This window comes from Quercus lobata, chromosome 10, assembly GCF_001633185.2.
Source record: "Quercus lobata isolate SW786 chromosome 10, ValleyOak3.0 Primary Assembly, whole genome shotgun sequence".
Classification (NCBI taxonomy): domain Eukaryota; kingdom Viridiplantae; phylum Streptophyta; class Magnoliopsida; order Fagales; family Fagaceae; genus Quercus; species Quercus lobata.
The window spans coordinates 12110347-12134987 of NC_044913.1; the positions used below are offsets into that span (position 1 = coordinate 12110347).

The following is a 24641-nucleotide window of genomic DNA, read 5'->3' on the forward strand; positions in this document are numbered from 1 at the left end:
TACCAAAACTTTTCACTCCACTCTGTTACATCCAAATATATATATATATATATATATATATAAATATAGTAAAAGCAAGTTGCTTCAATTTGCTAGTCCACCCGGAGCTTATTATGAACAATTTACCAGCCTAGGGAATGGGAGTGAGGTATAGAATAAAACAATGGGACGCCGAACAATTCTAAACTTGAAACCTAGACCGCTGTAAGGAGCATCAAAAGTAATATGAAAGCCTTTAGAAACTTGCCTCCACCAAAGGCCCAAACCACGGTTTTTGCTTTGCTTTAACTGTTTCTATTGTTTACTGTGTGTGTCTGTGTTTTTGGGCATTGTCTGAAGTATAAATAAGCGAAATTGTTTTGAAATCAGTGAGAACACTTGGTTACTGTTGCAGATATCATTTCAGAAAGATTTACATGGAAACTTATTAATAAAGAAGAGCCATGTCCCTGAAATAACAATGTCAATGCATGAAAAATGAGGAGGAAAAGGAAAACCACAAGAAAAAAAAAAATTAGAAAGCGTGGGGCATTTATGAGTTCAAGCCCTTCAAGCACACAGGCCTTAGCATATCCACATTGGTGGAGCTATTTTTTTAGTTATTTGACACCACAAAAAGTTATTTTATCTGTTTTAACTATTCACTTTACAAGACATCTAACATCATTACAAGACATCTAACATCAGTAGGTCTATTTTAGTTTTTAACATAATAAAATAATATATCTACTACAATAGCAATGTGAACACACAAATAAAAAAAATAATGTATAAGAAAAGAAAAAAATATAAGAATAAAAGAACAATAACAGTGTGAACACAGAAAAAGAGAAATAAGAATTAAAGAAAGAATAAAAATGAGTAAAATAATAAAAAACAGTGTAAACGCACAAATAAATAAATAAAAAATAAAATTTACCTTTCAGCTACAATGCACAACCAAAAGTAACTGTACACTATAGCTGTGGAGCTGAAAAATATAGATTTGGCTCCACCATTGTAGGGCACATTTTGGTATTTGATGGTGCTAAAAATAGCAAAATAGCTATTTAACACCACCAATGTGAATGCTCTTATCCTTTCAACCCAACTGATGGGCCTCAAGCCATGCAATGCTAAAATGAGACCATGGCATTTATGAATTACTACTGGATACGAGTTGTAGTTGATACTAGCCCCGCTGATCATTAACACTCCCAGTGTCCTAATTCTAACGGGACAGTGTAATTCATGCGAGCTACCGCTCACATCAATCCAATGAGATGATGGATATAAGATGAGACAGGTTTACACATTGCCTCCTCATAACATGCGAGTCACATAAGTGTATGAGATCCTCCAAATGTGAGAGAGACATTGCGTAAACCAGACTCACGAGAGACTTTCTCAATAGATTTGGCATCGTTCTTTACCTATCCTAAAGAACCCAAATGATTGTATAAAGAAATTCATGCTAAGGACTCTTTGTTTCCCATTTATCTGATAAAAGTTTATACAGACCTGTTAACTGTATAATTTTCATACAATCCTGGTTCAAGAAGATAGGAAAAAGACCATCTTGAGCTCAAATTATCACAACGATGTGAGTCTAAAAACTTAGATCAGTTCTTCTCTGTATTGTTCTCCAATTCTCTCCTCAGATGCAGAGAGAAGTCATCATTAACATCATCATCATCCCAGTCATCTTCCCACTGCTGGGTCACTTCTTTTCCTTCCTCCTTGTCCTCCCACTCTGTCATACATAATTTTAGTTAAGAAAGAAGGAAGAAAAAATATTCAGAAATCAGGCACAACTTATGTTAAACAGGCAACTAAAACCAGTCGCATAAAATTTTATCTTCTTTGTAATGGCAGGAAGGAGAAGATCTCAGTTATCCAATTGAAAAAAAAAAACAAAAAAACAGGACAATGAAAGTATGGAATCAATCTACTGACAAGAAAATGAAACAAAGAGATGAATGCATGTACTAGATCCAAAGATCTATCTCTTGGAAAAGTCAAGTAAAGCTGTGCGCGTTAAATCAACTACTTCTTGAAAATTTGAAATGCCCCAGAAAAAAAAAAAAAAAGTTTATGGTTGCGTGTGTGAGAGAGAGAAAGAGAGAGAGGGAGAGGAATAAAAGACAATAAAATTCATAAATATTAAAAGAGGTAAAGAGTTTCATTCACATTATCATAGCAACTTCTAATAATACATGAGAAGATAAAATTCAATCAATCTAACCAAAATTCCACAGATACTGGCATCCATCTGTATCTAGCAACAATCATAATCTCAATAATATTGAGACAGCCCTTTAGTATAAATATCTACATAAAACTTTGCAAATTAACAACCTTATTAAAATTGTAGGGTATTGATAATCTTAAGCTAGCCCTTTAGTATATATATCTTACAAATTCTCTGATGTTACCATCATCATGTCACTTTATTCCTAAAAACCAACCCAAGATCTCTCTCTCTCTCTCTCCATTTCTAGCGTGCATCAAGATACATGTTGCACATGCATCTCTACAGTGGGGAACCAAACAAAAGCTAAAAAGATTGTAAAAGAAGAAGAGATTCTTATATATATTCCATTTCTCCAGTGGCTTACAAAAGCTTGCATAATGATCTAGATGAAAATGCAAGTCCTTTATTTTTACCATGGTTGCTAATCTCCCAAGTCCCAACGCAAACATATGACATTGAATCCCTTACACTTAGATGGCCTCCTCATCAATACAACAGTAGTGCAAGTACAATCTTAACACTAATAAATTGAATCCAGAAAACAAAAAATTTTCATTTTGTATCTTTCTTTCTAGAATTTTAAAAGGAACAATGGCTCTAGACTATAAAGGAGCACTTAGTCACTTACAGAAAAAATTTTAAACAAAAAAGAGGATAAAGGCCTTCATACTTAGTCAGAATAACAACATCCCATGCAAATCCATTCTTCAGCTAATATCACAACTACCCTACTTCTACTACAATTATAGTAGCACCTTAACCCTTATATGCGAAATCAAATGTATGAATGCAATATCCCACTAAGCTCTCCTCCAAATTGGGAAATTATTCAATAATATGAGTAATACTCTCTCATCTCACATGAATAATCAACCCATGCCATAAATTGTACCTGTGGGACCTAGTTTTATGTGAGAGGGAGTATTACCCCCAAGATATGGAATAAGAGAATAAATTCTATAAAAATTCAGTATAAAAGTCAATGTTTATATCCTCTAATAAAATATTAATAAGAGAATAGGTAGAACCATACACAATAACAATCCTAATAAAAACAAATTTACTCAATTATAATAAATTTATATGTGATCATTTTTTTTTTTTAAATGAAAAAAAAAAAAAAAGTATTGGTGAAGAGCAAGAAAAACCACTAACAACATCGTTACAAAAGTCACCCTCAACACCTTAAGCTCCCCTGTATGGCCTTCTTCAAACTCCAGACAATGTCAATGTTCAAAAATATTTCAATTTTGTGTCCCAAACGTAAGAGGATTTCAGTATAATAAATCCGGAAAATAAATAAATAAAATTCAAGACAAAGGATTTCATCCTGCTGTCAGTTGAAAGTGCAGCCCACGCCAAAGAAGATTAATACTCCTCACACGCCCAATAGCAATGTTGAACATATGGACACTAGCCAAGAAAATACCATCCAAGATTAATGCTCCAATGAGTCACCACTCAATGAACACCATTCTAGTGAACGATTGCCAATGTGGACCTCCCCCTTCATCTCTACACTCGCACATTTGACAATAATTAAGGCTAATTTTTTTTTTTTTAAGAATAAGAATAAACAAAATTTAATTCTTATATATATATATATATATATATATATATTTTTTTTTTTTTTCAGTTCAGGGTGTTCCTGGGAACATCCTGGGACCAACGTGGCGTCGCCACTGGTTGAGCCTCTGCAATTTCAGTTGTTGCGCATTGCGGCTACTGTCCAAGAACAGTAGCCGCATTACTGAGTGAGTGAATCACGTGATATGGTTTTTCATGGCTTCTATCTGGAAATGGGAGATATGGTTTTCCAGTACGCAACTGGTAGAACCAAAAATGGCCTCTGCTTCCTATATAAAAAGGAAGCACCAAAAGTTCTCAACACCTCACCCAAGTTCTCAAGTTCTCAAGTTCTCCTTCCGATCTCTCTCTCTCAAGTTCGTACGCCTCCTTCCGATCTCTACTCAGGTCTGTAACTCAGTTCTTCTTCTTCAAGAAGAAGAAGAAGAACTTGAGAGAGAGAGAGATCGGAAGGAGAACTTGAGAACTTGGGTGAGGTGTTGAGAACTTGTGGTGCTTCCTTTTTATATAGGAAGCAGAGGCCATTTTTGGTTCTACCAGTTGGTACTGGAAAACTATATCTCCCATTTCCAGATAGAAGCCATGGAAAACCATATCACATGATTCACTCACTCAGTAATGCGGCTACTGTTCCTGGACAGTAGCCGCAATGCGCAACAACTGCAATTGCAGAGGCTCAACCAGTGGTGATGCCACGTTGGTCCCAGGGTGTTCCCAAGAACACCCTGAACTTTAAAAAAAAAAAAAAAAATTATATATAATAATTAAATTTTGTTTATTTGTTTATCCTTAAAAAAAAAAAAAAATTAGGAACACCCTCAAATTAAAATTAGGAACTGGGATGCACGGACGCGGCTCCCAGGGGCGCGCACCCGCGTCCGACGCGGGAGGGACGCCACAGACCGCGCGTCGGTGCCGCGTCCCGCCACGTGGCATTTACCGATTCGGCCCGACGCGGCTCAGTTCGGCGCCGATACGGCCGAAATCGACGCCGACGCGGCCGAAATCGGGCCGACGCGGCCTGTATCGGCCGTATCGGCCTGTATCGGCCGAAACGGCCGAGTCAGGCCGAAATTCCAAAAAAAAAAAAAAAAAGGTGCAAACGCACCGTTTATAAATTATTAGTAAAATATTTGCTTATACAACATGGACGCAACAAATGGGACCCACCCCAAACCGCCAAGGTTACTGTTACAGAGTAAACAGTGACCTACAATCGCAACCTATCCAAACTCACTCTTTGGATCAATGCGAGTCTGGTAGATCCAGCGAAATATTAGCCAATTCCACCAACAACTTAAGAGGCCCATCAAGTGCCAATACTGATGGAGGACAAAATATGGGGTCTAGGGTTTAATTTTTATGGTTGGTTAATTGTGCATTTTTATGTAATTTTCATAATTTTAGGTTTATGGTTATTATTTCCTTGATTTTAGGTGTATTCAAAGTTTTCCTAGTCAAATCAGGGTCCTATAATGGTAGGGTATCAATTAGGATCTCTTTTAGAAGAAATCATAATTGATACTCTACTATAATAGAAATCTAATTTGACTAGAAAAGCATTGAACACAAAATAATAACCCTAAACCTAAAATAACGAAAACTACATAAAGTTACAAACCAACCATAAAAATTAAACCTCATATATTGTCCTACATCAAATACCGCCACCAAATCACATATTGCCAATGCCACCAACAAAGCCCAAGTGGTCCATTCGAGCAATTTCACAAACAACCCAAGTGCTCAACAGCTCTATCGGATGATTGTGGATTATTAATCTTCTTGATGCAGGCAGCACTTTCAGCAGACAAAGAGATGAAATCCTATAATGTCTTGATTTATTCTGATGAAACCTTCTTACCTCTCTTATGTTAGGGGCAAAAAAAATTGAAACATTGCTCAACATTAACATTATCCAAAGTTCGGGGAGACCATACGGGAAGTTTAGTCTGTTTAGAAGACAGACTTCTCCAACTAACAAAGTTATTAGCAGCATTTACTGTTCTTCTTCACCAATGCCTTTTTTAGATATGTTTTTAATTGTTGTCATTGCGTAAACATGGGATTTTACAATTAGCAATAATTCAAGTGACTCATGAGATTTTACCAATTCTAATAAAATTATTAACCTACTAACAACTCTAAATACTAGGAAGCACGAACTCGGACACGGGTACGAGACAGTGACTCGAGCAATTTCTGAAAAATTATAACATGACAGCACCCTAAATAAACCTCTTTTGACCAAAATGCAATACCCAATTGACATCATGCTTCAAAAATTAGATGAAAGCTTTAACAAATTTCGGAATTGAAATTATTAAAAATAAAATTAGCATCTACAAGAAGTAAGATAAAATAAAAAATAAAAATTTTTACCTTCATTGATTTCAAACTCTTCGAACTCATCGTCGTCCTCGAACAAATCGATCTTGGCGTCCTCAGTCACTGCCTTGGGCTCCGCCGCCATTGCAAAAGCTCAAACACACTAGTTTTCTGCAACCAAACCAAGATCCAATTAGAAAAAAAAAAACCCTAAAACTGAATAAGGAAACAAAAATTTTGCTTTGATTTTTGGATTTTTTTTACTTACAGAGAATGTAAAAGTGAGATCTGAGAAAAACAAAACCCTAAAACTTTTTTTTCCCCGAATAGGAGAGAAAGAAACAGTGAGAGATATTTATAGGAAACGGAGGCGGTTAACGGCGTCGTTTTTTGTTTGTTGCTAACCGACTATTTTTTAAATCGTGCGGTTAAACGCTTGTCGTTTATAACAATGGGCCAATTTGTTTTAAGAATAATTATAAGAGGAGAGAGCCCAATCGGTCAAATTTGTTTTGAAAGTCAGGGGCTTTTTTAACATATATGGGATCTATTATAGGACATGCATTTAACTCACCAACTTATCGAACTTATTGAACTTTATGATTTGGGTAAGTTTTTTATGGATTTTCTGGAAAAAATTTTGAGCCTTTTAATATGACTCAAATCCATGTTACAAATGATTTTAAAAAAGTATATGTATTTTAAATTTGTTAGATTGATTTGCTTTAGATTTGAGGGATAGTTTTAATTTAAAGAAATAGGAATATTTCCCTTGCACATGCTTTTCTTAGTTTTAAAGTTTCACGTGTATGTAGGAATGGTAATTATGTAGGTCATTTGTTAGCAAAACATGCTTAGGGTATTGAGCATTATTTTACTTGGATTGAGGAGAACACTTGTTTCTTAGAACATGCTCTTTCAAACGACATAAATTCTTTTAGCTCTTGTCAACGAAATTTAAGAAGTTTCCTATAAAAAAAAGAAATAGGAATATTTGACTTGATTATATAAATTGTAATAATTTATTGAATAATGGACTTAAATGGTATAATGAATGTCTATTTTTTTTTTTTTTTTTTTTATTGGGCATGAAAAATTTGTCCCAACGTGATGATCCAACCCATTGACCTCCGGATTGAGTTGGATTGGTTTTTATAACAACCATAGGTTGTGTTGGATTGAGGATTTCTCAATCTAAAATGGTTGGATTGGATTAAAAAATACTTCAAATTCAACCAATCCATTCCATGCACACCTCTAAATCTTGTGGATTTGGTAATATGGTAATCAAGCCATTTAATCGCAAATATATTAGTTCATTAAATCCCAAACAGCCTGGAACTCCCAGATTATTGAGTGAGCTCATCCTGAAGAACCAGATTTTTTTTTTTTTTTGGAGAAAAAAAGGTAAGTTGAAGTGTCAGTATCTAATCAATGAGAGATGGGTTGAGACTAAGAATGTTGATGTCATAGTAACAAATTGGATAGAACTACTCCCAATCTTCTTGCCCATTTAGAAATTTCCTATGCATTTCCAAATGGGACTCACGGAGAGTTATAAATGCACAAACATCCATCTAGTAAGTTCTAGACAAAGCCATAACAACCACCGGGCCTGCTGGCCCAAGTGGTACCTAGTCAGTGACTTTAAGCTCAGGGGTTCTAGCCCCTGCATAAACACTTACCCAAAAAAAAGAAAAAAAAAGGACAAAGCCATAACAGTTCTGAATTTGACTGCTACTGCTAGGCCAAGACTAATTAGTAAAGTAGGACTGGAATTTAGGAGATTGAATAGCATTAGACATCTAGACTCTGCTCAAACAAATTCAATAATCCTCATAAATTTTCTCACACCATTTTATTTATCATTACAAAGAATCAAAGATTACATGTATGCCTGGTATAAAAACAAAGGCTGACATAGAAATTAGCTTCTGAAAAAACTGAGCTAATTTCATACATTTAAAATGAAAAGCCAAAAGAATTAAATCAAACATTCTCACACCAGAATTGGATGTGTGTATTTACAAGAACGCATAGGAAAAATTTATGGGAAAATTTAACTAAATCTACCAAACGTGAACAGATCGTTCGTGTGGAACTGCAGAAGCCATCAATTCAGAAGTGCTTGTCTCATGAAAATTATGCAGAATTTTCATGAGTGAGCGAGCTTTCTTGCTTGAATGAGAGTTTCCATCTGTTAAATTTGCATACAAAGAAGCCATTAGAGAAGGGTCCTTGGCTAAAACAGCAACAGCCTCTACTCCACCATTGGTACACAACGATAGCAAAGTTGAAATGCAATACTCTTTCCCTGCCTTTGATGTGGAACACTGCAAAGTTTTAGTGATTAGAGGCAAAGAAGAAGTTTGAAGAATAGCCACTGCACCCTCAGCATTCTCAGCCAGTGATGCAATAACTGCTAAAGTGTCTGTGACAAGCTCGGCTTTGTCTGAAGAAGCTAAAATATCAATCAGCAATGGAACAGTCCCAGCTTCAAGCACTCTTTTACTGTTCTTGGGTGATAAAAGAAGAGCAAAAATTGCAACCACAGCATTCTTTTTTCCGCAACTAGTCCCTTCCTTGATAAGCTCTACTAAACCTGGGATTGCCTCAGGTTCTTCTCCGATCAATTTCCTGTACTCCTTCACTGAAGAAAGGTAAAACAATGTGGCAGCCGCTGTCTGCTTCGCTTCTAAACTCAGCCCTTTTTTAAGCACCTCGAGAATTAGTCTCAATCCCCCATTTTCAATTATCTCTCTCTTGCCAATAGTATGCTTTGAGAGCTTCAACAAGGCTGAAATAGCATTCTCCTGGGTTGACATGTTGTTCAAAGACAAAAGGTTTAGTAAAGACGGGATTGTGCAGGCTTCTATCAAACAAGATCGATTGAAAATGTTCGATTTTGCAAGCAAACGAATCTCATAAGCAGCCTTGTTTTTCTGCTCACTTGTTCCAAAAACCAGCTTTCTAGCAAGAAATTTAGAAAGGAACCTCATAGCTTCCGCGGCCACGGGACTAGCCGGTGCAATAGTCCTTGTTATGTCATGACTCTGGCCTCTTGACTTGGCAAGCGAAATGCCTTTGTCATTGCAGAACTGCTGGATAAGCTTTCGGAGTGAGGTATTGGGGACCAACTCCGTGTTTGTTAGCCTCTTCCCTGTTTTGGGACAGAGCATATTTCCAGCTTTGAGCCATTTCTGAATTGAACAACGATCATAAGTCTGACCAGTCGATACAGTAACTGGATCAATCATTAGCTCCAGCGAAACTGGACACCGAAAGTCCTCAGGATTCAAGCAACCTATCGTCTCCGAATTGACCATTTGATTGGCGTTTCGATAATCCAGTTCTTCAAACACCACTGCCCTGCAGTAGTTCATGAACCCCACCAAGCTGCCTAGAAATGGAACCTCTTTCTCATCGGAGTCAGAGCATTGGAAGCCAATTTGTTCTTCCAAGAATTTGACTTCGTTGTTGCAATCACTCCATCTCTTAATACCAAGATAATCAAGAACCTGCTTTATAGCTTGAAACTCTGGCTCAATTCCCTTCTCAAACTGATTCAATATTGAAAGAACTAGTCTTGCTCTCTGTTCGTCATCTGGGTCGAGCTCAAACTTGGCCTTCGACGCTTGCTTAGCTACTAATTCAACAAATTCCTTCACTTCCTCACCAACATCGATCAAATTCAACGGCATAACATCAAGAGCTGTTGCTACCTCCCGTATAAGCACCCGGAATTGCGTGGTGACAAATTCGGACTTCATTAGCATCCAAAGCCGAGCGCCTTCCCGCGTGCAATCTTCAAATAAGAACTGAATTTTCTGGAATGTAAGGTGGAGCTCAGAGAAGCAGAGCACACTGGAATAAGATAATGTTAAACTCCGGTCTTGAATTTCCTCGAAAAACATACGAAGAATCCCGATTTCACGAATTGTTTCTCTGGCATTTCGACGCTGTGTAGCAAAGAACTTGGATTGGTAATTGCATATGCTGCTTGAGAGAGTGATCAAAGAGCTCAAAAGCGTCTGTGGGGATACACCTTCACAAGGGTGAACCGCCGGAAGCTTCAAAACCCGGCGATCATTCCGACTGAAACTTTGAATCATAGCAATTTGAGAATTAAAAACAGGGGAGCTCTGGTTTTGCTCTGTTTTTACTCTGTTTTAAGAACATAGATGTTTCTCTGTTTTTATCTTGACATACAAATCTCAATCTATCATTGGGTTGGTTTATATAGAGAAATGTGGGCTGCATAAAATCTAGGGGGACACGTGGCAGGTCATGGTGTTTGATGTACTGCTGAGCTTTGACTTCGAGGGTGACTGGAGTGGATAGATTTTGGCAACTGAATAAGGTAACACGGGTTTCTCAAAAAAAGAATAAGGCAACACGTGTTGTGCACACGTGGAGATGTGGGATTGGGCAGGTGTTGCTTCTTGGATCTTGCCCATTTTATGAAAAAACTGAAGTAATAATTTGGATTTTGTTTTCTGGGTCAGTACGGAGGGACCGGTTTGTCTGTTAACCTCAAGTGATGGGCTTGTGGGTCCCTAAAACCGACACTGAAACGTGGACGTATTGGGGAGTGACATGGTGCCTAGGGTATAGGGATTTCCAAGGATTCAAACCAACGTAAGCTGACTAGGATATATCATCATATAGTAATTGATTTTTTAAAGCAAAAATACGTGTATTTTCTGCTTCAAGAAGTAAAGAGAGAAAGTATGCATAGTTGACCATCAAAAAAAAAAAAAAAAAGTATGCATAGTTGATAGTTGCATACACATACTTTGCCACATTTTGTGGTAACTTGATGACATTTCCAATTGAAGTGAGAAAAATTGGTGGGTTTATAGGCAACTAATAGTTTTGTGAAAGTGATTATTTAACCTTAATTTTTTAACTAAACAGCTGAACAGATCATTTTTCAAATTATGTAACAAAATACTACTGGCAAAGTGTTGTAATCTTTACTGAGAAGGAAAACTTATCAGTATAAATATCTGGGTATTATTTTAATATGTTATTAGCTGTTAAACATGCTTAAACAGGATTAAAGATGGTGCTAGTTTTGTCTCCATTCTTATAATTTCAGCTTTACTTACCTACTACTTTTCCAGAACTAGTGTTACATGCACAGATGAACTGTTACAGTTTTAGTAGTTCTACGTTTCTGCTCCTAGCTATAACTCGGATTTTAATTAAATGGTCCATCATACATGTAAGGTTAAAGATCAAGTTTTGTTTGTATTCAAGTATTTTGCGTATTTTGAGAAAAAGATTCTAAGATTGTCTTATTTCCAAATTATGTTCTAAACTAATAGTTAAGTCTTATATGTACAGTTCATGCAATATACTAGCTTAGAGTTCTGTCTAAGGTAACATTTTAAAATGGTATTATACTTATAACACTTTCAGTGTACTGTACGATGTTGTATTAAATAAAAAGCAATCTATCCAATAGAATTTTTAATTTCGCTATATTTAAAAACGCTCTTTAAAACAATCTTTCATAGGATTCCGGTTAACTTATAATTAATATAGTTTCTTGTCTTTTGAATATGAGATTCCGAGTTTGAACACCAACTACGTCAAAACTAGTTAATATCATAGAACAAATACTATAAATTGAAATTCTATCATATTAAAGGGAAAAAAATATTTTCGTTATTTGAAATAACTAAATTTTTTTTTTTTTATAGGAATTTGAAAATGTTATTGAAAGTAGTGAATTGAATATATATTAAGAAAAACTAATAGGCAAATCTGATGTCTTGCATAACACTTACTCAGCTAGAACGAAGGCATGGATAAATTAGCTATCTATGGTCGGTGGAAGATGGTGATGTTAAGCATGCTGGTGCATGATTATGACTTTATGTATGGTACGTGACATTAAAGGGTTGGTGGATTGTAGTTTCAATTTTTCTTTTAATATTTGTATGATAGTACTCAACGTTACTCTTATAAAATATTAATTTCTTTTTTACAAAATCATTAATTTTACAACTAGATATGAACAATTGACAACTAAGCTGCAAATACTAATTAATCTCACAAATCATAATCACTTCGCAATCATATACATAACGAAAAAAACAATTCTTATAAGAAACAGCCATTCATCCAAGCATGGTGGGAAAATAAGACTAAACATAAACCCATTACATAAATTTTAGTGAAAATTGTACAGATCATGTGGTTGTGTCACGTTTATATAGAGTAAAGTCATTTGGGTCCATATCTCATGCATATCTAAATCTTTTTCTTTTTTTTTAATAGAGTTTCAAACTTATGGAATCTTTCTGATGACAGAGAAAATGGGCAAATGCCCCTTTCAAAAAAAAAATCTAGCATTTTGCCTCATTTTCCAAACTAATTAGAGAAATGCTCCTCTTTTGAAACTCGATTTTCTCAAAATTGAGTTATAAAATAAAATTAATAAAAAAAAATCTGGAGCCCTATAGTGGCGTTTTAAGGAGCCTATAGTGACATTTTAAGGACCTATAGTGGCGTTTTGTAATCCGATCTCTATGAAGTCGAGTTACATGCAATTTTTTTTCTTTTTTTTTACCTATAACTCGACTTCATGGAAATTGGATTACAAAATGCCACTATAGGTCCTTAAAACATCACTATAGAATCCTTAAAAACGTCACTATAAGGCTTAACTCAATTTTGAGAAAATCGAGTTTCAAAAGAAGGGCATTTCTCTAATTAATTTGGGAAAGAGGGTAAAATGCTGGATTATTTTTTTGAAATGGGCAAAAGCCAATTTTTTCCTTCTGATGATTATACTATTTATCATCATACTAAGACACTAATTGATTTTTAATATAAACAGAGATTGAACCTCGCATCTTTTATTCAACTATTAAAGACATTATTAGTTAAGCTAACTACAACCAGTCATGCATATCTAAATCTCATTGCTCATTCAAAGCTGGAACTTTGACAAATCGTTCTTATATGTGGCCCTTGATCCTTCAAAAAATGCTGGTGATTCTTCATTTAAACAAATTAAGCATGATGCTGACTAATGAGATGGCACATATTTGTTAACGTGGACCAATTATTTTTTGACAAATATAACGCGCTCGTTTTTCCTACATCACTATAATTTGACTGAGAAATTAATAATATAGTTTATTATGAATGGGATATTAGCTTACTTTGTCTCAATACTTTTTGCCTTCTCGCACCTACCACCCAAGTTCTGCTACAGGTTCGTCGGCAAGCGCAGCCAATTCACTGTTTGAGAGAAATTCGTTATTCTATGAATCTATGATCTAGTGAGAGATTCCAGGCTTCATAAACTCTCTCTCTCTCAAAGTAAAACTCTCTCTCTCTTAAATTAAAACTCTTTTACTTTTTAAATTTTACAACTAGATCATGAAAATTTTTCTTTAGCTGAGAAACTAGATCATGACATTAGACTTTCTATATAAAGCAATGTTTATTACACACAATGTGTACAATACACACTGTTCAAATATACTAACGCTTTCAACTTTGAAAACGTAACTTAACGTCACGTTTTCAATGTATTTTTGCAATGTGTAAAATGCACTATGTGCAATAGATTTTTCCCTTCTATATAAATTGATATTGGTTTAGTTAGTGTTAATTTATCGACTTATGTGTTAAATTCTTTCTTTAGATCAGTTGGTTGTGTTGGGTAATTCTACTACTAATTGAAGTCACAATGGACCTCTCAAAAAAAAAAAAAAAAAAAATTGAAGTCACAATGGTGGCTATGATAAACTAGATTCTATTATTCTTGTTTTAAGTCGATTAATCATTTTATCAATTGAAAAGTAAATCAGTAAATGATTATAAAACGTAAGTACAAAATTTTAATTTTAAATTGATTTTAAATATATATAATAATAAAAAATACCCTACTCAAAATTTGTGCATTATAACTCAAATTGTATCAAGCCAACCCTAAAAAGGGAGCATGGCCTCCTGACTTTTGAAAATCATCCCACTTCTTTCTATATTTATTTATAAAAAAATAAATAAGAAGCTATTTATAAATTTTAACTAATGGCACCCTGAATTTTTTTTTTTAAATATATATTATATGATCAATAAATTATTCTTTAGATTTTTTTTTTTAATAAAAATATCTATTTAACCGTTTCAGGTTGTTTTCGGAGGAAACAAGATGTGAATGGACAACAATAGAAGTAATAAATAATGCCAAGACAAGATAAGAGTCGTGCAATAAACCCTACCTTTGTGATAATATAAGTCAGTATGCATAACATATCTACGCGTCTCGATCATATAATAAAGACATAAAACCAATGGTTCAATTGGCTTGCCCAAGTCGCAAGGATGGATTGAGAGTTTGACAGGTTCACAAAGTAAAAGCTATTAAAGGCTCTAAATGCAAGTTTTGAAACCTACCTTGATCACTTTTTGACTCGTCCTTAATTAAGATAAAGATATAGTAACTATTGGTCCCAAATGTTGATAGCAATTTCGTTAGAATGGTGATCACATAATATAATGTGAGTCACAATATCTATAGACAGCCACAACTACCCATAATGTGGGTTATTGTATGTGCAAGGGGTATATATACCATATCATAACGTGATCACCTATGATAATTATGCAATAACAACTAAAGTGACATGCATAAAATTACTAAAAATTAACTACAATGTTAATTGGGTGTACTGCAACTGATAATCTAGTAATAATGGAATCTTTTATAGTGTGTCGTGTCTATAGTTTAAATCTCATTTCTTCTCTCCTATTATCTATCTATTTTAAAAAGAAACATAAATATAACAAGTGCATACAAATGATTTTTAGCCACTTACCGTGAGAGGAGCTTCCAATCATTGCTCTGTTTGGCATGTAAAAAGCCAAGAACCATACTAATTAAGGTCAGAACTCAATTGAATCAAAAAAAGAAGTTAGAACTTAATCATTGTCTTACTATTTTATCTGTTATAGATATTAGGTTATTTTGTTAATTATGTGTAATGACCAAGAGGCCCAATTATTTTGTAAGCTCATGTACACCTAACTTTAGCCTCAATAGTCTTTATATATACTATATTAGGGTTCATTGTAAATACACCTGAGCTTATATAAAAAAAAAAAAAAAAAAAAATGTAGTCGTCAAGGCATGGTTATTAAACTTGGATCAGATTTTAACCCGATTTAGGAGCTAGGTCATTAGATTATTGGTTGAACTGCAAGGGAAAATAAAAGATAAAAAAATATAAAAATAAGTTTGAGTACTCATAAAATAAATATGCAAATTGAAAAATGGAAATACATAAATAACTAGTTAAAATTAAATCTTAAAAACTAGCCACCTATATAATTCAAAATCAAGATTCCAAAAGCAACAACACTAGAAAACATAAATTAATAGGATGTCATATAATAACAGTTAATTCTTTACTAAATAAAATCCTATAACATTAACTAAAAAAATAGTATATCTGATAATTTAAAATCTCATTCTATTCATATTACATATCTCATTGGTTGTACTCAAATCCCATGGATTATGATCTAAGCTAAAACTTGAAGCTCTATATATCTTCATTAAAAAGTCCAACATAACATCAATCTCATTATAAAATTTCTATTTTCATTATGTCTTGTTTAGAAACAACTTGTCTAGATTGCACAAGTCACAAAAAACCCTCTAGGTTTTATCAGGTTTTACCAATTCAATTGCATAAGTAGTCCCATTAAACAACCAGATCGACTTAGGTACCGGTTCAATGGGTTACTAGTTCGACCTGTTGGGCCTGATTGGGTTTAATAACTATGCATCAAAGGCTTTCATTGTGGACATAGGTCGTTAAGTCAAATCATGTAACCCTAATATTCTATCTTTCTTTTTTGCTTCTCCTTTTCTAGTTTCAACACAATCAATGTAACAATCTTACTATTACAAAAATACCAAAACTTCAGGGGCTTCTAGTATAGTACAAGAGTAATGCTACATACAAAACAATATTCAGAGCTTCTTCCATAATAGTTGAGTTGACAAACTTTTACTGGTTTCTGAGCTTATCATTAACATCATTTTGTTATTTACCATTAATAATTTGCCAACTAAATAGGTGCTAAATTATTTGTGCAATTTTTTTTTTTAGGGAGAAATTATTTGTGTACTTATTGATAGTACAATTATCAACAATTATATATGGATAATACAAGGTTCTATATGTACTCACCGACTTGCATGTTTACTCGAACTCAAAGACTTCTTGGTACTTAGGCTGTGTTTGGTTCGCGTAAAATCATTTCCGGAAAATATGCTATTTTCCGGAAATGCTATTTTTCGGAAAGGAAAACGTTTTCATGTGTTTGGCTGTCACAAAATTCATTTTACGGAAAATTAATTTTGGTGTTTGGTTCGTTTAATCAGTTTACCAAAAATACATCAAATTCGGCGAAACGCTCGTCCGACGAGCGTCCGACGAGCGGCGCTCGTCGATCGACGAGCGGCGCTCGTCGATCGACGAGCGCGCTCGTCGATCGACGACGACGATCGCGATCGACGATCGTCCATCGACGATCGCGATCGACGAGAGACGAGCGCGCTCGTCTGTGCTCGTCGATCGCGATCGTCGATCGCGTCGCTCGATCGACGATCGCGATCGTCCACCGCGCCGCTCGTCGGCGCGATGCGATCGTCGGACGAGCGGCGCGATCGTCCCTCTCTCTCTCTGATCTGGGCTCTCTCTTCTCTCTCTCTCTCTCTCTCTCTTTTTCCGGAAATGAAATGAAGTGAAAATGAAGGCAGATTCTAATTTCCGTGGTCAAGGCTTCAAATTTCGGTCAACAGGAAAAGGATTTCCGGAAAATAATATTTTCCGTCACAGCCAAACGCTCCATTTTCCGGAAATTGATTTCCGAAAATCGTTTGAAGTCGATTCAAACGCACCCTTAGTTCGAAGTGATGGGTCTTATGGAGAGATTCACACTGCTGCGCCACACTCACTAGTGAGGATGGTATAATTATCTTGACATAGACTGAGTAGTCAGTGTCTCTCTCTCTCTCTCTCTCTGACAAGGTCCTATATGAGAGCAACTCGGGTTTTTGTCTAGGCCATTGATTTGTACATGTCCCATTCTTGTTTTAACAAGCTTGTCGCCTTGATTTCTTTATAAATTCACTCGGGGTTAATACTGAATCTGAATGCCAACAACCACAGCCACATAAAGGAAAGGTCACACAGGTCTCAGTTAATAGCACGTCTCTAGCTCTTGTAGATCCATATCTCCAAGTTAAACATAATGGGCCTGCCTTTCAATGTGGAAAAAAAGGTGAGAAAATCATTGCAATTTGAAACTTGCTAGTTAGTCATGATGTCTAATATAGTAGTCGAATTATGGGTTTATAAAAGGGATGGAAAAGTGAGTCTCTAAAAAAATTGTATGTAAGAAAATAAGGTAAAAAGCCTCAATGATGGTTTGTTACTTTTTCATATTTTATATAACTTTTAGTTTTTAGATTTTAAGACATTATTTTCTTATTTTTATGGTTATTTTATTTATACTAAAATCCTTGCATAGAAATATAGTAATTATGATGTGTTCATAATTTTATTTATTTATTTATTAATTAAGTTTTATGGACCAAGCTTATAAACAAAAACTAGAGACTTCAATATTATGATGTGTTCACATGAACTTTGTTGGGGGAAAATCCTAATCTCCTCTCTGTTTATGTGTGAATTAAGATTAATAACTACCAAGTAATAGCAATATTATGGAAACAAAAAAAATTTCAAACAAACACCACATAAACACAATCACACAAGAATACCAAATTTTACATGGAAAACCCTCTAGTGTAGAGGGAAAAACCACGGGGCAGCTCCGAAAAATATCTACTATGAAATAGAGATTACAACTATCAAGTTTATGCTAAACTTGAGTCCACAATAAATTGGATATACAACAAATAAATCTCAAGGAGTAAATACAATCTCACCACAAATTCAGTAGCAAAATCTTCCTCTAAATACTCCAACTCTCCATGGTTGTAGCACTCAAAAACTCCATAAGAACTCCATCAATTTATCTTCCTTGTGTGTAACTTGAGCAAAGAAAAATATCTCATTTTTCTTTTTCACTCTCTCACACTCTCACTGTGTTTCTCTCTATCTTTTCGGACTGCACCTCTCAACTGAAGCTCTCTCTTTTGTGTTTCTTGCTCACTCTAAAACTCACACACAAAAATGGCCCAATTGCTCTCTGTGCTTCAACTCTCCACTCAAGGCCGAATGACCTCTGTTTTCTTTCTTTTCTTCTTTTCAGTCTCAACGTGTCTCACACGCCTAAGTCACTGCCTAAGGAATGGCATGCTGACTTTGGAAGCTTTGCATCACTTCTCATAAGAGAAGTCAGACCTTCCCATGCATGCTCAGATTTGCATTAAACCAAAGAGCAAACTTTGTGGGCTTGAGAAGACAAGCTCATAAATGAGCTTTGACAAGAGTGGCAAGCAAGTGGGCTGGACCCACACGGTGCTTGCACCCAACAATCTCCCCCTCCAACCCACTACGGAGGAGATCTTCAACCCAACTCTTCAGTTAGAATTCATGACGGCCAACCCGACACAAAGCTTTAGCTTCTCTCTAGACACAACCTTAGTTAACATGTCAGCTGGATTTTCATCTGTGTGAATCTTCTCTAATTCAAATGACTGTTGTTTAACAACTAATCTCAACCAATTGAATCTCACCTCAATGTGCTTTGAGCATGAATGGTACATAGAATTCTTGCTCAAGTCTATAGCACTCTGACTATCATAATTAACTACATACCCATCTTGCTTCAAACCCAATTCTTGGAGAAACCGTTTCAACCAAAGAATCTCTTCACCTGCTTCATTAGCTGCAATATACTCAGCTTTAGTTGTAGATAAGGCAACACACTTCTGCAATCTTGATTGCCATGATACAGCTCCCCCTGCAAAGGTAAATAAATACCCAGATGTAGATTTCCTACCATCAAAGTCACCTGCCCAATCTGCATCTACATAACCCTCCAAAACTGGTTTAGAATCACCAAAAGTCAAGCACAATTTAGAGCTACCTCTCAAGTACCTGAAGATCCACTTCACTGCTTTCCAGTGATCTTTACCAGGATTAACCATGAACTTGCTAACAACACCAATTGCATGAGCAATATCTGGTCGTGTGCAAACCATAGCATACATCAAACTCCCAACTGCTGAGGAATAAATGGTTGATGCTATGTCTCCCTTCTCTTTCTTTGATGAAGAACAAGATCTCTTTCTCAACTTGAAATGAGAACCAAGAGGTATACTGACTGGCTTGGCATGCTTCATATTGAACCTTTCAAGAATCCGCTCAATATATTTCTCTTGTGATAACCATAGTTTTTTAGCTTTCCTGTCACGTAGAATCTGCATACCCAATATTTGCCTTGCTAGACCCAAGTCTTTCATATCAAATGACTTGAACAAGTCCTTCTTCAAATTTCCAATCACACCTGCATCTTGTCCTACTATCAACATACCATCTACACATAGTAGAAGAATAACAAATTTACCATTGGGAAATTTTCTAACATACACACAATGATCTGCATTTGTTCTCGTGTACCCATGACCCACCATGAATGAGTCAAACTTCTTGTACCACTGTCTTGGAGCTTGCTTCAAGCCATACAAACTCTTCTTTAACTTACGAACCATGTGTTCTTTCCCTTTCACTTTGAATCCCTCTAGTTGATCCATGTGGATTTCTTCTTTCAAATCACCATGAAGAAAAGCAGTCTTCACATCAAGTTGCTCAAATTCAAGATCCAAGCTAGCTACTAATCCCAAAACTACCTGAATGGAACTCATCTTGACTACTGGAGAGAACATCTCATCAAAGTCAATCCCTTGTTTCTAACTGAAACCCTTGACCACCAATCGAGCTTTATACCTCACTAACTTGTCACCATCTTTTTTTAGCTTGAATATCCATTTGTTTCTCAGTACCTTCTTGCCTTTAGGAAGTTCCACCAAGTCATAAGTCTTATTCTTGTTCAAAGAATTCATCTCTTCATGCATAACCTTCAACCAGCTTTGCTTATCCTCATGAGACTGTACTTCCTGAAAACTTTCTAGCTCCCCCTCTTCAGTAATCATAGTATACTCAGAAGTGGGGTATCTAGTCGATGGACGATGCTCTCTAGTAGACCTTCTCACCTGAGGTTCTACCACCACTAGTGGAGGAGGCTACTCCCCTTGCCCAACATCATCTATATTTGTCACATCATCACCATCAACACCTCCTGGCTCATCAACATCAAATTCAGTTGGTTCATCACCATAATTCTCATCTTGTACCTCTTCCCTATTTGTGGCATTATTTAAGGAAGAAGAAGTGTAAGATCAGGAACACCTCCACCTGTAGTTTTAGGCTTTTCAATTTTCTCAAAGTCTACCAAGTTTTCATTCTCATGAAAAACTACATCTCGACTTCTGATCATCTTCTTTTCTTTTGGATCCCATAGCTTGTAGCCAAATTCTGCATCTCCATATCCAACAAATATACAAGGAGTGGATTTGCTATCAAGCTTTGATCTTTGTTCCTTAGGCACATGTACAAATGTCTTGCACCCAAATACCTTCAAGCTATCAAGCTTTGATCTTTGTTCCTTAGGCACATGTACAAATGTCTTGCACCCAAATACCTTCAAGCTATCAAGTTTTGATCTTTGTTCCTTAGGCACATGTACAAATGTCTTGCACCCAAATACCTTCAAGTAAGAGTAAGAAACATCTTTTCTTGTCCATACTCTTTCTGAAACATCAAAACCTAAAGGAACTGATGGAGATCTATTAATTAGGTAGCATGCAATCACAACAGTTTCATCCCAGAATGATTTAGGCAAATTAGCCATTCTCAACATACATCTTCTCAACAATAGTGCGGTTCATCCTTTCTGTCACACCATTTTGCTGTGGGGTACTAGGAATTGTCTTCTCATGTCTAACGTCTTTCTAGAAGCAGTAACTCTTGAATTCATTAGATGTGTATTCACCTCCGTTATCACTATGGAGACATTTCAAAGGCTTCCATTTTTCTCTTTCCACCATGGCATGGAATCTCTTGAAGTGCTTAAAAACCTGGTCTTTAGTTTTCAAAACATAAACTCATACCTTTCGTGAAGCATTATCAATAAATGTAACAAAATAATTATTGCCACCTAAAGTCTCAACATCAATGAGACCACATACATCAGAATAAACAAGATCTAATACATTGGGTATTTTAGTAGAGTGTATATTAAATGAAACTCTATGTTGTTTACCAAATAAACAAAAGTCACAAGGATTTAGTGATGTACCTTTGGCAAAGGGAATGAGAGACTTCTTTGCCAAAATTTGCAACCATTTTTCACTCATGTGAGCCAGCCGCCTGTGCCACAAGTTAGGCGAAGAATCCTCCTGAGCTGCACTAACAACATCTTTGCACAACTTTACTTGTGTCTTGTAAAGTGCACAACAAATTTTCTCTCTAGCAAACACCAATGATCCTTTGCTAAGCCTCCATTTTCCGTCATGGAAATAATTGTCATAACCTTCTTTATCAAGAACATGAGTGGAAATCAAATTTAGGCGAATATTCGGAACATGTCTCACATCCTTCAAAATCAGGGTGTATCCAGTGTTAGCCCTAACACATATATCACCAATTCCCACAATGTCGACATAACTATCATTGCCTATCTTCACTCTCCCAAAGTTTCCCCCTTTGTATGAAATGAATAACTCCTTTCTAGGAGTAACATGGCAAGAAGCAGCTGAATCAATCACCCATTCAACATAAGGATCTGAAACTGTACAACAATCATCTTGTCCTATGACTAGGACCTCATCTTCCAACACTATAACAACAGCAGTGTTCTCATCATCCACCTTTTTTTTTTATTCTTTTTCTGTTTGTTCTTCCAAGCCTTGCAATGCCTTTTTATGTGACCATCTTTATCACAATAAAAGCACTTGAATTTTCCTTTTGACTCTAACCGGCTTCTAGATTTACCTTGCCCTTTAGAATTTCTAAACTTACTTCTCCCCCTGTTCTCTGTGACAAGAGCATGTGCAATATCCTTGCCCATATCCTTTCTTCTAGTTTCTTCATTAAGCAAACTATCTTTAACCATGGCAAATTGTAACACACCATTCGAAGCAGAATTACTAAGTGACACTACCAAAGTCTCCCAACTGTCAGGTAAGGAACTCAGAAGCAATAAATCTTGCAACTCATCATCTATTATTAGCTTCATTGTAACCATCTGATTAACCAAGTCTTGGAACTCACTAAGGTGCTCGGCAATGGACTTACCCTCTTTAAGCTTCAAATTCACAAGTTTTCTAGCAATAAAAGCTTTATTTTAAGCTATCTTTCTTTCATAAAGACTCCTTAATTTTTCTCAAAGAGCCTCTGCATTTGTTTCCTGAGACACAAGGTGAAAAACACCGACATCGATGCATTGTCTAATACACCTAGTAGTTTTTCTATTTAATTTCTCTCAGTCTTTATCTAACATATCACTAGGCTTGACACTATCACCCTTAATAGAGTCATGCAAATCCTTGCAATAAAGGACATCCTCCATCATCGGCTTCCATATCGAATAATTCGACGCCGAGAGTTTAAACATAGTATTCATGGTCATATTCTCCATTTAATCCAACACAAGACAGTCAAACCCAAGCAACCAAAAGCTTTGATACCACTTGTTGGGAAAAAATCCTAATCCCCTCTATGTCTATGTGTGAATTAAGATTAATGACTACCAAGCAATAACAATATTATGGAAACAAAAAAAAATTCCAACAAGCACCACATAAACACAATCACAAAATAACACCAAATCTTACGTAGAAAACCCTCTAGTGTAAAAGGAAAAATTATGGGACAATTTCGAAAAATATCTACTATAAAATAGAGATTATAACTGTGGGGCCCGGCCCAGAAATGATGGGCTATTCCAAATTCAGGCCCGTCCGAGGAGCGTCCTGTCCGAAGAGAAACCACGTATGAAGCATTACTCAATCCCAATAAACGCCAAGGAAACCTGTCCGAGGAGTAACTACTCCTCGGACCTCACGAAGCCCAGACGAGGAGCTCTCCCCAACCACTTCAGTTCATCCTCCCAACATATAAAATGAATAAAATCCAAAATATCCCATGGAGAGCTACCACCACATTAATTGCGCCCCAACCACCCTCTTGGCCGCATTAATGAGGAAATGACCCTGAACAGTACCGCCTTGGCCTCTGCAACTCACATGGGGAGAGATGAAGGCGTCTGATGGGACAGCCACTCAAGTAGGTGCTTAGATAGTCAACAAGTGTAGGGTTGAGATGAGAGGAGGGAACTATATAATGTAGTGGAGTCCCTTAGAGAAGAGGACGAAAAATTCTGTATGAGGAGCTAAAGAAATAAACTTATATGTGAGAGATCCATTTTCGTGTCTTTATTTTCTGCAACCATATTGCCCATGCATCAGACTGAATAGACTCGCTGAGGCCAAGTTCTTTGACCCATCCTCTACAAATATTTATTGTGGGTTGCGCTTTGGGCCAGGGCCTGATCAATCGAATTTGGGCTAGGAAAATCGTGCAACTACAATTGGCGCCGTCTGTGGGAAGAACTAGAGCATCAGCTAGCACAACGGTCAAGCATGGCAGAACTAGGTCCGCACCAGGAGAATCCTCAGCAGGCTAACTCCCAACAGACACAACCCGCCGAGTCCCAGAGGCAAAATAATCCCGTCAACCCAGGCCACAGGGAAAATCGTGAGGGAAGTGTGCATACTATCCGGACAAGCCAGAGTCACACTCAGATAGGTAGTCACGTGTCCCAGAAGCGAAATAGTCACCAGGCCATGCAGCGAGAGATAGATGATCTGAAGAGGAAGCTACGACGAGCACAGCGAAGGCGATCTCCTTCAGACTCAGACAAGTCCTCTAATGCGGAGGATGTGAGTTACCGACGGAGGTCAAGGACCCCCCCAAGTGAAACCTTTACCTACGAAAAGGAACTACGCCCTGTGCGGAAGTATGAGAGCCCATCTAGTAAGGGTTCGGGAAACGACGCCATGAAGAAGGCGTTGGATCAGGTTTCAAGGTCCCCCTTCACGTATAGAATTGAAGGGGCTGAGCTGCCTCGACGGTTCAACCAACCGGCGTTCGCCATCTATAGCGGTCGATCAGACCCGGTAGAGCATGTGAGTCAATTTAACCAAAAGATGGCGATCTACTCGCAAAATGAGGCCCTTATGTGTAAAATCTTCCCGTCCAGCTTGGGATCAATGGCGATGAGATGGTTCAACGGCCTGAAGACAAATTCCATAAGCTCTTACAAGCAACTCACTCGGGATTTCTGCTCTCGCTTTATCACCAACACCAGAGTCCCCAGGCCCCTCGGTTCGCTATTGTCCTTGTCCATGCACGAGGGAGAGACT

General features: G+C 36.5%; 2 protein-coding genes across 2 annotated transcripts; both read right to left on the minus strand.

Annotated features, from left to right (window-relative positions):
* Window positions 1-1434: 1434 nt before the first annotated feature.
* LOC115963112 (protein DSS1 HOMOLOG ON CHROMOSOME V-like) lies at window positions 1435-6526 on the minus strand. The gene is made up of 3 exons (XM_031082007.1): window positions 6417-6526; window positions 6203-6319; window positions 1435-1732 (listed from the first exon to the last, which is right to left on the minus strand). The coding sequence occupies exons 2-3, from the start codon at window positions 6291-6293 to the stop codon at window positions 1602-1604; spliced, it is 222 nt and encodes a 73-aa protein (XP_030937867.1). The 5' UTR covers window positions 6294-6319; window positions 6417-6526; the 3' UTR covers window positions 1435-1601.
* A 1452-nt stretch (window positions 6527-7978) lies between these two features.
* LOC115962542 (U-box domain-containing protein 19-like) lies at window positions 7979-10349 on the minus strand. The gene has a single exon (XM_031081396.1). It carries the CDS (start codon window positions 10258-10260, stop codon window positions 8218-8220), a length of 2043 nt encoding a protein of 680 aa, XP_030937256.1. The 5' UTR covers window positions 10261-10349; the 3' UTR covers window positions 7979-8217.
* Between the last annotated feature and the right edge of the window lie 14292 nt (window positions 10350-24641).

What these genes read in the sequence shown, in the direction of transcription:
- LOC115963112 (XM_031082007.1), bottom strand. Translation starts at nt 6,293, where the DNA reads ATGGCGGCGGAGCCCAAGGCAGTGACTGAGGACGCCAAGATCGATTTG. An exon ending in AGAGTTTGAAATCAATGAAG is followed by an intron (nt 1,733 to 6,202) that starts GTAAAAATTTTT and finishes TATGTATGACAG; the next exon opens with AGTGGGAGGACAAGGAGGAA.
- LOC115962542 (XM_031081396.1), bottom strand. Translation starts at nt 10,260, where the DNA reads ATGATTCAAAGTTTCAGTCGGAATGATCGCCGGGTTTTGAAGCTTCCG.